Source organism: Typopeltis vanoorti, chromosome 2, assembly GCF_054136105.1.
Source record: "Typopeltis vanoorti isolate ZY-2024b chromosome 2, IOZ_Tvanoo_1.0, whole genome shotgun sequence".
NCBI classification, from domain to species: Eukaryota; Metazoa; Arthropoda; class Arachnida; order Uropygi; family Thelyphonidae; genus Typopeltis; species Typopeltis vanoorti.
In genome coordinates, this window is record NC_143550.1 from 25528005 (window position 1) to 25545800 (window position 17796).

Here is a 17796-nt window from a genome sequence, read left to right on the forward strand (position 1 = left end):
CGTTTATTGGAATATCTAAAACACAATACAAAATTCATACACTCAATTATGCTTAATACTAAATAAAACTCGAACTAAGAGATTAACACATTCAAAATTAATTAAATCTTATAAAGCATGCTAAACACATTAACTGCATATTGGGATAGATAGCAAATGATATGAAGTTAAGCTAAATACCTTTCAGTAGCATTTCTCGCAAGAGAAAACTAACGAACATTCTAATGTTACTGAGATACTAAATTCTACTATTCTTATCGTATCAAGTTAATCCTATCACATACAAAATTACACAAGATCTCTTCCAAACAATTCTTCTTACTCTCAAAGGAGGTTAACTTTTTAAATAGAGACTGTCCACCGAGTTCTTTAGAATACAGTTCTTAATTTCACATTTGTAAACAATCTTCTCTCTTCTAATGAACTTTCACACAAAATTAGAGTAATTGCACCTTACCGAGCTTTTTCTGCATCGTTCTGCACCACGTGTATGTCTGGATACTTCTCATCTATTAGCTGTCCATACGCCAATGTAGGCGTTATGCTATCTTCATTCCTTCTGCCGAAAATGAACTCAAATCTTTGCGTTTCAGGAACAACTCGATGGGACTTTTCAGCCACAGCTTGATTCTGCTAGGACTGAAATTTTTACCTTCAGCTTTGCATAGAATCCTACTTCATTTTAAGAACGCTCACAGTCCGACATCTTATCACAGACTTCACCCCCTACGCAAAACTGCCCGTTAACTTCCGAACCACCAAAACAGGAAAACGTTACGACCAGAGAGAGACTTCCGATATGGGCTCAACCCCTTATATTCTTCTATAGAGTGCTCTCTTTTCTCAGTCCCCTTTTTGCACGCGGTCCTTATCTTTTCACCCCTTTGGGTTCATCCTTCGCTTTTACGACAATGTTATACTTGGATTCACAGAACACATGGCAACGTCATTTTCCGAGTAAGCTATAGCCGCTAGTGTTACGCTGTACACGTGTGGCTTTATGCCTTCCAGAAATTATTACTTAGCAACTTTTTAGATGACTCACAGTAAATTTTACATAGCTTAAGTGAGGCTTAAATTTAAATCAGATTATCTCTCTTTTTAGACATACTTAAAATTGAAATATTAATATAATCACATCAGCTTAAATATAAGGCACTTGAAATAAAGAATACAAATTTTACATAAAGTGAAGAAGTTTCACTTTTAATTACACTTGATGTGCAGGTATTTCTCTTTGTCAGCAAGTTTTATGTTAGATTCCAAATGAATGATTTCTTTCCAAGATTCCTTCATTTAGGATCTAACAAATTCACCTACCAAATCTAAGCTGATCTCATTGTAATATATCCTAATTTGTTGTAAATCATGTTGTACCAATTACTTACTACTGTACTACTTGTGTTTGGATACGAAATAAAAATAAAAAACTATACAAAACTCACCTCAACCTACAGAACATCAACCACCACTGTCCTCAAAATTCTGATCTCCAAGCTATCCTCCAATGGGGCTCAGATAACGTAGTCAATTTTAAAGCTAATAAAACCCAGTACTATCTTATTTCTCATAAAAAAAAGAACTATTTTCTCCCAGTATTATTTTTGACAACACCCAAATTTCCAGACAATTTGAGATTTCTCTTCTTGGAATTACCCTGACATCAAGCCTCTCCTGGCATAAACACATCACAGCCATTGCATCCTCAGCTTCTAAAAAACTAGGATTTTATTATTATTATTTGACACCTCCAGGGAGTCCAAAGACTGATCGAAAAGAAAACTAGGATTTCTTTTTAGAAATTATGGCCTTTACAACTGTGTTATAAATAACTCTTTTAATTTCCTGACGTTTTGATCTTCATATTAAGATCATCATCTGGAGCATATACAAATATACAGGACAAGCTGAGTTACATCACACACACAGTAAGCTAAAGAAACAATGATTTGGTCACTGGTTATTCTACTGGCACGAACCTCTAGTGACCTCTTTTCTTTTACTAGAGGTCATGCCAATAGAATAACCAGTGACCAAATCATTGTTTCTTTAGCTTACTCTGTGTGATTTAACTCAGCTTAGCCTGTATATTTGTATATGCTTCAGATGATGATCTTAATATGAAGATCGAAATGTTGAGAAATTAAAAAAGTTATTTATAACACGGTTGTAAAGTCCATAATTTCTAAAATGAATGCTGATCACCGTGCAACACTAAAAGAAAAGAACTAGGATTTCTCTTTCGCTCAAGACGTTACTTCACCCCTGAACAGCTGTTAACCTTATACAAATCACAAATCCGCCCAGCCATTGAATACTGCTCTCACATATGGGGTGGGGCCCCCCAAAAGCTCCCTCAAAATGCTTGACTCAATTCAGAGGAGAGCAATCAGACTTATTAATGACTCACCTCTTACCAACTCACTCCCCCCACTTTCACACAGACAATTGGTCTCTATGTGTATTCCATAAATATTTTGATAGAAAATGTTCATCCAAAATGGGATCAACAATTCCCCACTTAGTACTAAGCTTGTTGGAACACATGCTGCTGCTGCTGCTCAACATCCCTTCACAGTGCACCTTGAAACCCACAGAACAAGTTTCTTCTTCTCCTCCTTCATCTCTGCGATTGCTGTACTATGGAATAGTCTTCCCCCTGTTGTGTTCCCCAAGGAATACAATATACAGTCATTCAAATCCAATGTGCACAAGTACCTTCTTTCCCATCCCACTACCCATACACAGTACTAATATACCGTGTTGGTTGTTCAACCAATCTTTCGTGTATGGGCTCAACATAAAAAAATCTTGAACTCATTCATCAGCAAAGCACTTAGAACCACATGTGGCAACCTATTCCATTCATTCACTACCCTCATCAAAAAATATAGTTGTAACGCCCTTTTGCAAACGCCCTCTTACATAATTTCCGGGTGACCCTTTGTATTCTCCATTCTAGCCATGTATGAAAAATAGCCTTTGATGTAGATCTGATAATCTGATAAAAGGGATTTATAAATCCCTTTAATAAATATCCCATCTTTTCATTTTAACTAGCCCACAGACCTTCAATCTATCCTTATAGGGAACATTCAATAGACCTACCACAATCTTAGTCACTTGCTTCTAAATCCTCTCCACAACTTCCTTATCGACACAGAATTCTAGCAACCATTTCAACATGAGATAGTTGATGTTGCCTTATTAACACCTTATAAAGAGACTAAATGCTCTCCATGTCCCTGTTTGTCAGTGTGTTCTTCAACAACCAAGTAATTTGATGTGCTTTTTTTGCCACCTTTGCAATATGTACTCTGAAATAATTTCCTTTCCATAATGATCCCCAAATCCTTGGCTTCATCATTTTCCTTCAGTTCCATCAATATAGTAGAGAACTTGTGATATATTCATTTTAAAGTAACTCACACTTAGTACATTAAACCTCCAGCTGTTATCCTTTGCCCATACTACCAGTCACCATATTCATTGGCTATTGCACCTCCTAGCCTTGGATCATTGGTGAACTGAACATTTAGCTCTTAATCATTTCCTGTATCATTGAAGTACAAATTAAACAGCAAAGGAACAAGTACTGAGCCCTGCAGTATACCACCAGTCATTTGCCTTCTTCCGGATTCAATTTCCCTATACAGTACTCTTTGATGTCTGTCCTCTTATTCCGAATAACCAGCTTTGTATCCATTTCCATATGCCCCAATTTATATAACAGATTTCTATGAGGCACTGTTGACAGCTGCTGTCTTTGCAAAATCTAGTAGTAACTATGTAGCTATTTCCCTCATGCAAATCAAATCACTTTATTATAAAAAGTGAGCAGATTACTTAGGCAAAAACTTCTCTTCATAAAACCATGCTATCCCTATAGAACATCACATGCCTGCTGACTCAATCTTGCATTTTGCATTAAAGAGAGTACAAAGACAAATAACCAATGTGTTATAGGGACTCTGGAGTGTTGGTTATGCAGAGCGGTTGAGGGAATGTGGATTACATGGTTTGGTGGATAGCAGGATAAAAAAAAGATATGATAGAGACCTTCAAGTTGGTTATGGGATTCTACCAGATTAATATAGAAGAAATTATAAAAAGAGTGGATGTTAAGAACGATAGGCCATTCCTGGAAGTTGTATAAAGATGTAGTGAAGAAGGATGTGAGTAGTAGATTTAAGTGAATAGTTGCTGAGTAGAATGCATTGTGAATGAAGGGAGTGTAAATAATTTCAAAGTTCAATATGATAGACAGGTTGCTGGATGAGTGGGCCTTCCACAATGGGTTTGTTAACTCCATGGAGTCACTGTAATAATAATAATAATTTGCTGTCTGTCTTGGAGCCTCTATATTATGCAATGGAACTATTTTGCTTTCTTTACATTTTGCTAAGCACATTCCCAGCAATGAGGCTTATAATAAAACAGATTGGTCAGAGAAGCTGTAATTCCCTTGCATGTTCTCATAAATGCACAGGCTGATATCCCATATAATCCTGTGGCCAAATGTGCATGAAGGTTCTACAATATCATAAGCACCTCCAATTCATCTATCTCTATTCTAATATCAGTTAATGCCATACAGCACTACAATATCTCCATCTGGATAGCACACTGTTGCAAAATGATCACTCAGTAACTCAACTATTTTGTTTGCTTCTGTTACCTTTCTACCATCAGCACTTGTTAAAGTCATTCTTCCTTTAACTCTCCACAGTGAAAGAATCCTGAGATTTCCTTTGGCCTCATATGCTAGCTTCCTTTCATAATTAGCTTTGCCCTTCCTTATAGTCAGCCTTCTTGCCTGTGCACTGTACTGCTCATGGACTTGCTGATTACCTTTCTCTTATATATTCTCCAGAACTTTTTCTGCTTAATGATGCTACTCATCCATCTAACTCTTATCTGCTTTATCCTCCTGTATTCCAAACTGGGTATACAGTCTGGTAGTGGTTTCTTCAGACACTCTCTTGACCATTTTCCATGAATTGATAGCAATTTACCTCTCCAAATTCTTATGCCATGTGCATTAAGGTTCTCTTTTGTTTGTCATAATCTGCTTTGTAATTCCACATACAGCCAACTGAAAACTCTGCATATCTAGCAACCTATCTGGTCAACACCACATAATTACTCTCTTCAGTCAGAGGCAGTGTGGCTACCTTGGTTAGTGCTAAGTTCTCTGATACTATCGTCAGCTCTAGTACTCTCAAACCTTGAGGTGCTTCCATTACATGTTGTCTAGATAAGAAGAATGATAATTATCAGTTTAATTACAAAGTGTAAGGTTATGCACTTTGGAACAAAAAGGTGACAAACTATGTATATTACATTGATAGGAGTAAATAGATGAGGACAGAGATTTAAGAATGATGGTGGACAAGGTGTTGAAGTACAGAAGATATACTGCAAATCTGGGCAGAAAACCTCATAGTGATAGAGGTCTATCTACTCTTGCAACTGGGTCACAAGTTTCCTTTCTGGTTGTTCCTTACATATTCCTCTTTTTCAGGAAGAGGTACTTTGCATACTATGTAGATTAATGTAGTCGTGAATGTGCAAAGAAATTGTCAATGCCTCTTACTTGGTTATTTAACTTAAGTTTGAACTCTGGTGCAGTCCCTAGGGAGTGGAAGGAAGGCAAAGTAGTCCCTTTGCATAAAGGGGGCTCTAAACCTGTGGTAGTTAATTATAGGCCAATCACCATCTTGGGAGTGGTGGTAAAAGTATTGGAAAAGTTGGTTAAAGACAAAATTCAAGAATGGGTGGATCAACTCTATAGGGACCAACATGGTTTTGTTAAATGTCAATCCTGCCTTAGCAATTTATTAACTTTTTATAATAGAATGACATCTGAGTTGGACAAAGGAAATGGCTAGTGGTACTTCTGGATTTTGCTAAGGCTTTTGACAGGATACCCCATGGAATACTGTTGCACAAATTGGAGCAAATGGGATGGATACTAAACTGGTGATATGGATAGGAGAATAGCTCAGGGAGAGATACCAGAAGGTGGTGTATGGAGGAGCAGAGTCCAGGATGAAGCAGGTGACCAGTGGTGTGCCTCAGAGCTCTGTGCTTGGGCCACTGTTGTTTAGTTTGTACATAAATGATATAGGAAATGGCTTAAAGGGAGATATTCAGTTGTTTGCTGATGATGCAAAGTTGGGTAGCGCAATAAAAAATCAAGCCGATGTTGAGAGTTTGCAGGATGATTTAAATAAGCTGGCAAAATGGGCAAAAGGTAATGGATGTCAGTTCAATGTGGAAAAGTGTGAAGTTATGCGTTTTGGGATTAAAAGATTACCTGCTATGTATTACATTGATGGAATGGTACTCCAAGAGATTGATGAGGCTAGGGACTTAGGGTTGTTGGTGGATAGGGAGATGAAGTTCAGGGGACACATTGCTAAGGTGTCCAAGATTGAACATAGGATTACTTGGTTATTGAGGAACACACTAACATTCAGAGATAAAGAGGTTATTATTTTCCCTTTATAAAGCGTTGATACTTCCACATTTGGATTTCTGGTCTGGTCACCTGGATTCCTTGGAGATGAGAAGGTTGTGGAGAGGGTTCAGAGGAGAGTGATTAAGTTGGTGAGTGATGCTCCCTACATTGATAGCTTATGGATTGCAGAGGTTGGTTTATAGACAGAGAAGAGGAGGGATATGATAGAACATTTAAATTACTAAAAGGTTTTTTATAAGATTGATGCAGGGGAAATGTTTCAGCTGTGTGATAATGATGGAAGAACAAGAGGTCATCCCTGGAAATTAAGGAAAAGTGTGGTTAAGAAGGGTGTGAAAATGAGGTTTTTTGCCTGGAAGGTGGTGAATGAGCGAAATGTATTGCCTGACTCAGTTGTGAGCTCTTTGTCTGTAAATGAATTCAAAAAGATATATGATAGATATTATTTTGAAAATTTGGATCTCCCGCGATTACTGACTCCATGGAGATACCCGTAACAATAATGATGACTTTCTCTTGGATGTTGACGAATACACTGACAAGTAGAGATAAGAAGATTGTATCTCTTTTTTATAAGAAACCTATATAGCCATATCTTGTTTATCATGTACAAATGTGGTCACTCACCTGATTACTTGGGGAGAAGGAAGTGATGAAGAGGATCCAGATATAAGAAACCAAATGGCAAAAGGCTCCCTATGAGGACAAAAGGAAGGTGGGTGTGTGGGGGGGGGGGTTAATGTTTAGTGAACAGACGGAAAAGAGGAATATGACAGAAATATATAAGTAACTAAAGAGTTTTTAAAAAAAATACTGATGCAGAAGAATTTTTTCAATACATGCCAAGAAATGAAGAAACAATGTGGTAGAAAACAAGTGATATGAAAGCTAGATTTCTCTGGTTGGATAGTAGTAGAGTGAAACTGGGTGCCACAGGTGGTCATGAGTGTCAGTGAATCAGTTTAATTTTAGGAAAAGTTTAATTTTAATATTAGGTATTGTGTGAAAAATGATTAGCAACCTTCTGTAATGAGTCTTCAGTCTCATCACAGATGATATTTGACCCAAGATGCTGAAATACAGCAGTATAAAAGTTTTGCAGTGGACACATGAACAACCCAGAAGGTCATAAAAAAAGAAAAACATTGGGAAAAATGCACACAAATTTCATTATTGATTATTCTAAGATTTCTGTAAGAAAATTGAACAAAAAATAAGAAAAACTATTTAATAGACAATGAAGAATAAGCTGCATTTAGGACAAAAAGAAGTTTGGTACTTCTGCACATAAGTAAATTAGTGACATTCTCTTAATAATCTCAATTCTCCTTCAATGCCTTACACACTGATCTTATTACCCTTCTCCTGCAAGAGAATAGTTGCAGGAGAAAGGTAATCTACTGACCTTCAAATGCTACCAAAATGCATTTTTGTCCTCTCTTTTATAAGAAAGTTATCACTTCATTTGAACTTATCTTTGATAAGTTCAATTTATATTTACATTCATATTTATCAATATGAGATTTCTCTTCATGGGTTAACTTACACCCCTAGCTTTTCTGGCCCCAAACACAATGTGTGTTTGGGACAGAAAAGAGTGACACAAAAACACATTAGTGCATAATTCTTACAGTTATCTAAACACCAAATTTGTTGGACCATAGAATACTGTTCTTGCATTTGGAGTGGTGCATCAAGCCTTCTGAAAAATGCTTCATGCTATTCAAAACAGGGAAGTCTGCTTTCTCTCTCTCTCTCACACAGACTCACATTCACACACATACTGTTTTTGCCTTATGTATCTTCTAGTATTTTCTGGAGCAGTGCTAGCTCACATAACTAGCCAACATCATTCCTCTGTTGTTGTTTATTTCTCGTGATTTGTAAATATTAGCAGGTTCTAGTCAACTTCCATATATACAGTAGTTCTGTTTCAAACTTAATGAACCAACTTCTCATCCTCCTTTCATTCTAGCTACCACTCTTCCTTGAACAGCCTTCCATTTTCTCTGGCAACTATCACCTTCAGATATTCTAGAACCAGCTCAAGAGATTTCTTCTTTCCTTCCTTAGTCAATTTTTTTTTATGACTCCCACCCACAAAAGATTGTAAACCTACAGTAAAGTGGTCTGTGGCTAGATTTACATTCTTATCTACCCACACCCTTGTATTATACATGTTTTGTGGTCTTGTTTGTGTAAAGTTGATTAAAAAGAAAACAGTAGAAAGTACCTTAGTGCCTTACACCTGCACACCATTCAATTCTAATTGCTGATTTGCAACTTAAATATAGGCTACATATTGTTCTTCAGAAGAAAGTTGTTGATTGGAAATTAATCATGAACTATAACTTTCCATTTACATCAATCAATTTTAGCAATAACTGACAGAGTAAAATGTCAAGAAATTAGCTTTGCTTCATCAGAATGTTAAAGCACAATCATCTGAATGCTGAACAAGAGCTGCAGCCAATGGCATGAGGTAAGTTAATTTTAAATCAATTTTTCATTTTGGGAATAATTTGTTGGCAAATATTTAGAAATTTAATATAAGTAAAAAAATAAATAAAATAAAACAAAAATGAAAATTAATTCACTCATATTATTCTATATTCCTATCTTGAATGGCATTGGCATATTTGTTAGAAAAACCTAGTTTGCATCCAAGAGAAAGAATTTGAAATGGAATAACGAGAAACAGAAGTTTTCATTCCTGTGAGGAATTACTGTTAAGCCGGACTCGATCTATAATTTACAATAAAACAATTAAGTATAACATACATTCTCAATTCAACCTTTAACTGATTTGCAAATATCAAAAAAAGTGTAAGCTAAATGAAGTGAATGTATATTGCACTTTATTATGTTTCATGATAAAGATGAAACTACTTTCTTTTGCTTTCATTTCTTGATGCTTACAAAAGAGATACAGGCTGAATTTAGAACTTTATGCCTTTACTTTATAATCATCCAGAAGATCTTCATTGCTCAATGAAATACCTTGCTTACTGGCAGTCTGATGCCCCATCGCTTTCATGCAGTGTGAGTGATGCTCTTGAAGTTTTTGCCCTTGAAGAGTATCACTTGAAGACTTAGGAGAGCTTTGCAGGAGCAATAGGTTGTTATTACATGACACCTGCAAGGAATCCAAAGACCCATGGAGGGAGAGCACCTACTCTACAACTCTCCATCTCCACCACTTAATCCACCAACTACAGTGAAAACTCACTAACAGCATCACCTACATCAATACCATTTAACCACCACTAGTATTTTTTGTCTGTAAATTGCATGTGTGATTTCAAGGCTAATTTGTCTATATGCAGAAAGAAAAACCCAAGTTTCAAGGAGAAAAAACACTGCTACTTTCATATGAGATTGGCTAACTCACCTTCAATTAAAAAAAAAAAAAAAAAACAAAGATTCCTCTCGTCGTAATGGGAATCAAACTCAGGCCTTTTCCAATCGAAGGGCACAACATACCATCATTCTTCCAATTGCGCTTACAGAGGTGCAATTGGTGACAAAGTCCCTGGACACCATTATAAGCAGTATGAAACATCATTGTAAGCACTGTATTGCTGAGAAGTGACCATAATTCTTACTGAAGCATTTTGACAATCTCATTTTGACCTCTTGTTTTTCACCATTGTCTTTCATGTACCCATTTGCTACTGAATTAAATAATTTATTTACAATTTTTGTGGGTATTTTATTCTTTCTTATATCAGCCTGCTTTTCGCCAAATTGTATAAAAATTCATCATACAGTTTTTGGTTTATCATGATATTTCCTTGTTCCTTAATTTATGGAAACCAATATATTTGATCTAATTCTATGCTTTACTAACATTTTATTATTTCTATTAACACTAGATCCTCATTCACCACATTCTCTGGTAATGAATTCCATCACCAGCCACTGTCCCTGCAAAGAACCTGCTCCTCATTTCCTGGCTCACACTATACTTATACAGTACAGTTTTCAAGGATGACCACTTGTTCTATCCTTATCTCCCATTCTATGAAAAATTTATTCTACATTAATCTGATAATAATGCCTTACCAACTTAGATGCCAAAAAATTATATTCTTGTTTAATGCTTTATCCAAATGAAAGCAAACAGTTAGTGAATGAGGTAGCTTCATGACTTCCCATTAACTGTAATTGTCTTAGTAATTGCCCATAATGCAGAGCACACATCCTTTCAGGTGTGTATAATGCAATGAATTATGGGAAGGGCCACTATCCAGTCTGGTTTTGACCTTTACTGAGGTCTCATCAGTGGGTGCCCAGCCCAAAAGAAATACCAAGGTTGAATATATGACTTCTGCATTACTTCAACCTTGGCACACCATGTTCTGGATATTTCTCCACACAGGATTAAATTAAAGAAAACTGTGCTGTACAGAGGCTGCTAAAAGTCTAAAAGTGATTCTAAAATTAGCCTCACAGACTTATAGCATCAGCTGTGACGTGCTCTTCTCACAAATACAACAATCAAATATGAAAAAAGACAGGATTCACATTAAAAAAAAAAAAAATCACAGTTCTGCTAAACAGATAAATGACTTTCTTTAGATTAAATCTGTAATACATAATTATCTAGTATTTCTCTATCACTTTTGCATGATTATTGATGAGTCCTTGGATTCCCTGGAGATGTCAAGTAATAATAATAATAATAATAAATGTTCAAACATTTTGAACCCCCAGAGTCAATTTTTTTAAAAAACTATTTCAGTTGCAATCCAATTATTTTTTTATAACTGTCATTATGAACAAAAAGAAAAATGTAGACTTTAACGGCAATATTTATAGTTTAATCATAAACTCTGTATTTAAGTGAATGGGGGAGGGAATTATGTTTTACGTTGACTATAAATAATAGGTACAGTAAAACATTATGTGACACCTCCATGGAGTCCAAGGCCTCATCATGGGGGGGTGCTATATGCCACATAATCCACTGTAAAACTAGCTTAATTCACCATCCACATGATCCATTATCGACCTTGGCCTATCAACAACTTACCAATATACCACATAATTCACTATCTACACAATCCATTATCCTTTCTGCACTGTCTACCACCCACTAATACATAATTCCCCATCTACATACTATGTAGATCTACCATCTGGAACCATTTTTATGTGTTAACTGCACATTTTCTGTGACCAATTTGCATGTATGTAGGATGAAAAAAAAAAAAATGTTACAGCAAGGAAAAGACCTTGTTACCTCTGCATGACATTACCTTAAATATGCATTAATACAACTGTAGACTATACATAACAAAATAATGTTGTCATTTAAAATGAAATTATTTTATAACAGCACTGTTTAGCATACTCTTGGCTACCCAGGGAGAAGTTTCAAATGTGTCAGAAGCTTGCTGAAAGGAAGCTTCTGACAAGTTATTTATCCATTAAACTATATATGAAAGCAATGATGCCCAACTTTTTTTTTCTTTTTGTTTCTTGAAAACAGAAGGACCACATTTCAAGTGAAAATTGACTAGGGATATATCATGCATATCCAAAATTGAGGAAAAATGGTAATCAAATACATATCAGTATAGGAAACACAACATTCCTGGAATCATAAGAATTTTATCAAAACAAGGCAAACATAAATATATTAATGGCATGTTCAGAGATTGTATATTTAAACTTTTTTTTAAAGGAGTTCCAAAGATAATACACAAATTCAAGATAAACTATAACAGACAAGAATTACATTCTTGTTTTAATCCTACACCCAAGCATAAGCAAACAATTTTGCACATGATAAGTTAAAGATGCCAAGAAATTATATTCTCTTGGTTTCATTCTTTATCCAAGTGTAAGCAAACAAAGTTTGTGCATGCGGTAACTTCATGACTGGGCTACTTGTATATATAGGCTAATGACTTTGAATCAATTGCCTTAGTATTCCTTAATGCAAGGCACATATCCTAACAGACATGTATAATGCTATGCATTATAAGAAGGGCCACTCAACAATTTTGCACATGAAGTATCTTCATGATCAGGCTACTTATATACAGAGGTTGCTGAGTTTACATCTTTCTGGGTCTAGCTCCACTGAGAAGAGATTTCAATAAAGGTCAAAACCAATCTGGTAGTGGCCCTTCCCATAATGGTTTTACATTATGGGCAACTGATGTGAAGGCAACATTCTCTATATTCAAGTAGCCTAGTTTGTGAAGATACTTCACGCATAAACTTTGTTTGCATATGCTTAGGTATAAAATAAAAACAAAATATAATTTCTTGGCTATGATTGCCAAGCAAAAATTTTTCATCAACTATCTCTGATCCAGATATTTTAAGTCCTAACGTGTAGTTCACCCACTAAATTCAAATATCAACAAACTACACTTAATCTAAAACATATGTTTACAAATAGCATTTAATGCACCATGCTTTGTAAAAAATGTACAGCTTCACTAAGAAGATGGTATCCCTGAGATAAAACTTTCCTCTATGAAAGGGATGCAAACTTCTTTGCAAATACCACCATCGTCCCAATCCCTTAATCCACCAAGCTTACTACAGTGAGCATGTAGTCTGCAATTTGGTAAGTTTGTGCAAAACACAAACATCTCTAAAGTATATGAACAGGTAAGTTTCTTTAAACTAAATTAAGCAAGCCAAAGGTCAAATAATATCCTGAGTCTGTTGTGATCTACTAGCCTGCAGTAAACCTCAACAAACAAATATCTCAGGAGGACAAATGTCCCAAAAACCAACATTAAACAGGTAGTTTTTTTTTTTTTGGTTAAAAAAAAAAAAAATACTGCCAGTAGTCCATGACGAGCATGCCAACTGCTCAATAATAATAACTCTTCATCCAACAATTTCTTTGCAGATCTGACAATGGAATAAGGAACTACAGGTCGATTCAATCTATCATGCCAGAACCAGTTTACCATAGTATCTTCCTGAGTCTAGCAACAGTGAAGAGATCTCAATGGAGGTTGAAACTGGTCTGGGTAATGGCTCTTCTCATGATGTTTTGTATTATTTTATAATGCAGTCAACAGCCTCTATATACCTGGTTTTCAAAAGGATGATGAGATGTTGGAAAGGGTCCAGAGGCAACTGACTAAGGTAGTTTCTGACCTCTGAAATGTCGAATATGAGGAAAGGTTGAGAAGATGCAATTTACAGAGTCTAGTAGATAGGAGGAAGATATGATAGAGACCTACAAGTTAGTAAGGGATTGCTATAGGATTAATGTTGGAGAGGTTTTACACAAAACAATTGAAGATCAGGGGAAAACCAGAGGTCATCCCTGGAAACTGTATAAGGAGTATGTGAGCAGAGGAGTGAGAAGCAGGTTTTTTGTATGCAGAGTTGTGAATGATTGGAATGCCTTGCCTGAGAGTATGGTGTCTGCAGAGAATTTGAGTGCGTTTAAGACACGGTATGATGAGCTGTGTGTATGATAAAAGGACCTCCTAGATGAGTCTTTGACTCCATGGGGTCTTGGGGTAATAATAATAATATACAAGTAGCCTAGTCGTGAAGATAATTCGTGCATGTAAACTTTGTTCATTTGTAATTAGGAATAAGATCAAAACAAGAATATGATTTCTTGTCTATTATAACGTAACTGATTATAAAGTAAAAAATTTTCAACACATTTGAGATACGTGACAGTTTGAAATCCTACTTCTAATGTAGCTTTGCAAACAGTCTTAAGCAGTTCTGCTCAAGAAATGTATATCAATGATATGATAAAAATTACAACTAAAATAGAAGTGAAAAACAATCCAACAACTTGTCATTGCGTATGTTTAACACATGTATGTAAATAGTGAACTACTCCATACAATTCATGGCTATAGTATTATGTGACATCTCCATGATGGAGACCACAGGCTGATCATAGGAGGGTACTTTACCATAAGCCCTCCCCCTCTCCCCGTATACACTAAGTTACTTCTACACACAATGCCACATGTTTGCTTGAACAAATCATTGTTGATTTGATTAAGCAATCCAAGTATGTATTTTAAACAAGCTTTTGGATATGTATTCTTGCAGGATAAACAAAAAATTGTTCAGTTTTTTTGAATCTTGGGCTGGTCATCCCTGCTCTTGAATTTGATAGCCTACTAAATTATTTACCATACAACAGCCTAAATACATAACACATAAGACATGTATTAAGTTTCTATTAAATTATATCTTAAAACACCATGTGCATTTTCATACAAGAAAAATAAAGTAACCACAAGATTATTTTATTTTTATTAAACTAAATTTTCCATATTAGAAAAACTATGAGACATCAGACTTCTCTCTAGATACTGATAAACGATTCCAACATAGCCAAAACAGGCATCTATTTAATGAAACCCTAAAATATTATATAATGAAAGGCAATATTAAAAAGCACTGAAGTCAACTTATGCAAATATGGTCAACTCCTATGCTAGTACCCTGCTACTAAAACTTAAAGGCTTTTTTGTTATTGTTGGTTTATCTTAAAAAAATACAATCTTGTGTATTTTTTTTTAAGTGGAAAGTGAAATAAATTAGAAATAACCAAGCAAGTATTCTTCAATAGCTGGAAACATTTTAAAATTCACTTTAATCAAACTCCTCAGAGGTAAAGGGTTTTCCTTTCACCAACAGGATTCATTGAGGATCAAGATGATTAGCATCTTGAATAGTATAATTTAATTTCAGGGCTCATTACAGCATTTATATTCTGGCAAAACGGGTTGGACCATGATACAAATTTGAAAAGAATGAATACGAATGAGATACTTAATATTGGATGGGCAAGTTTTGCTAATGTTATGCTTAGCTAGTATCAAAAGAAAGGAAAACATCGGAAAAAATATTATGTGGTAGTGCATTATGTTGTTTGATGCATTTTTTTAAACGGAAAGAACGCATCCCTCAGGTCACGTGGCATAAATAAAAGACCTAGTGATAAACATCCTTGAAATAAAACTGGGGTTAAAAGCGAAACGATTTGTATATTTAGTGCTGAGATGTCTCAAATATTTAAATAAAAAAAATACGATGTGCTTGCACAGTTTTCTATATTATTTACTGACTGTGAAATAAAACTTCTACAAGAACTAAAGCTTCAATTCAAAATATTTAAAACAGTGGTGGTGAAATTAATGGACACTACACATTGAAATAATCAAAACAAATAAGTTATATAGTACTAGTTTTAAGTGCGAAAACAAAGTTCACATATTTTTGCGAAAGAAAACGAATTCGGGGAAAGAAAATGGGGCATTTTTCTGGAAGACTGGTTTGTCTGCAATCACCTGCGTGTTCTATAAACTATTTGTCATTTCATGCCTTTATACGTCGAAATTTGACTATGAAGTTTTCATCACCTAAAATTTATTATCGGTCACCACAAAATACCAGTACAGAAATGACAACTAAAGGAGTACCATTCCCATCCCATCAATTCCAATGTTCCGGGTGAGCATTTCAAATTACTGTAGGCAACATAAAACATGAAATTTATTCACAGATACATCAAACTACAGTAATTTGTTAAGCAACAGTCAACACCTAACTCACTCACTTTGGGGATCCTAAAAACAAACAAGTGGTTCACACTCTTAAGATGTAGTTTAAGTGTACACAGCCAGCTGCAGAAAATTGTCACTTACGTGCCAAGTAGGTCTTTGAATTCATACTTATCTTCGACGTTTACAGCCTCTTTCTTCCTCTGAGAATCCTTCTTTCCGAATAAAGGCATTATGTTAAAGAATTTCACCAGCTACACCATTTAAAATATATAATACCAAATTTCAGTTGCTTTATGCTTTGATAACACTACAATCTAAATGCAAAGACGACGTGCACACACAACCTCACATTCAACTCCGTCGCCATTACATACTTGTTCCAAGTCAGAAACGCGACTAATGATGACGTCATCTCGTCCCGCCTAACTGCTCAAGTTGAGATCTCCAGCACCGGTTAACGTAAAACGCACTCAGCCACTGTTGGCTGGAGTGATTTCACTAGAACCAATATATTGTGATGAATACTGTTGAATGATGGGCATATCGTTAATATAGTTTGGAGTTTATTAAAGAATCATTAGTCGTTGACTGTAACCGGTGCATTAACTATAGCGGTAGGCTATCAATATAAAAATAAGATTTAAGAGAAAGTAAAGAATTCAATAGAACGTTATGAAGCTTTCATGTATAATAATTTTATATTACATATTTAAAAATTCTCATAATGATTTAATACTGTTATATAAAATCGCTTGGAAAAGTGTTTGGATAGGATGTATATGCTAATCACGGGCTCATTTAAGCAAGTAGGATACCGCGAAGCAATAAACCTAAACATATTTTGTATCGTGGCGATTTTTGCAATGTCTAAAAGTATGAAACATCCCGTTTCTGTTAACCTAATTAAAGGATTCCTGAAAACCAGCATATGGGGATGCTACTATTGAGCGGTTCTTCAGAAGAACCGCTTGAGAGTTTTTCTTTAAAGAGAAAACTCTCAAAAATATATCAATATCGAGAAAGATGAAACATCCCGTTTCATCTTTCTCGATCATGGAAAAGTACTCGATTTAGTTCGAAATGAATTAAGTAAACAATTAACTGGCTCACGGGAATCGAATTAAAAATTTACCTATGACTTTAACACGATGTACATTGGCAAAGTTCTTGCGATTGCCAAAACAGGACCAACGAGAAAATCATTTGTCGACGGCCTATGATTTGTGAGAGAATGCAACTAAAAACGAAAATTAAAACAAACGAATAACTAAACACATCATGAGACCTATGTTTTACTTCTTCGTACCCAATTAGTGACAGAAGATGTTACTAATCACACAGCCAAACAAGTTCAGAAATAACTGCAAACCAAAAAAATAAAATTTGAAGATAAAAGTAAAATTAAAAGAAAAGTGCGCCGCCTATTTTCTTAAAAGTAAATAGCCTACAGCTGCATGTGTTTTAGAATTTTTGCAATTAAAATGATTCTGCAAAAATTTGACTGCAACGCCTCGAAAAAATTTAATACAGATAATCAGTACCGTCGACAGGGTGTAGCATAGTAGCAGCTTGCCTCACGGCACGGCTTAATAAGAGAGCTCGTACTAGCGTAGCAAGTGCGGAAAGAAGTTTTTCCAAGCTTAAACCGATTAAAAGTTATTTGCGAACAGCAATGACCCAAGAAAGATTGGTTGGTCTAGCAATTATATCGATAGAGGCGGACATAATTTAAATTCGAGCTTATAAACAGTTTTATTGTGAGATATCACCGTACAGCAACCATTTAAGTAA

General features: G+C 35.3%; 1 protein-coding gene across 3 annotated transcripts in view; it reads right to left on the bottom strand.

Annotated features, from left to right (window-relative positions):
• Positions 1-17260, bottom strand: part of CaMKI (Calcium/calmodulin-dependent protein kinase I) — a 281064-nt gene extending 263804 nt beyond the window's left edge. The window contains exon 1 of one of the 3 annotated variants that reach the window (XM_090404109.1): positions 17138-17260. Coding sequence is in view for 1 of the 3 variants with exons in the window: in XM_090404092.1 (XP_090260218.1) it covers positions 16147-16235 (89 nt within the window). In the remaining 2 variants the exon portion in view is untranslated. Of the gene's footprint in view, positions 1-16058; positions 16419-17137 lie in introns of those variants that run through there. The other 2 variants (XM_090404092.1, XM_090404100.1) reach the window with 2 other exon arrangements.
• Between the last annotated feature and the right edge of the window lie 536 nt (positions 17261-17796).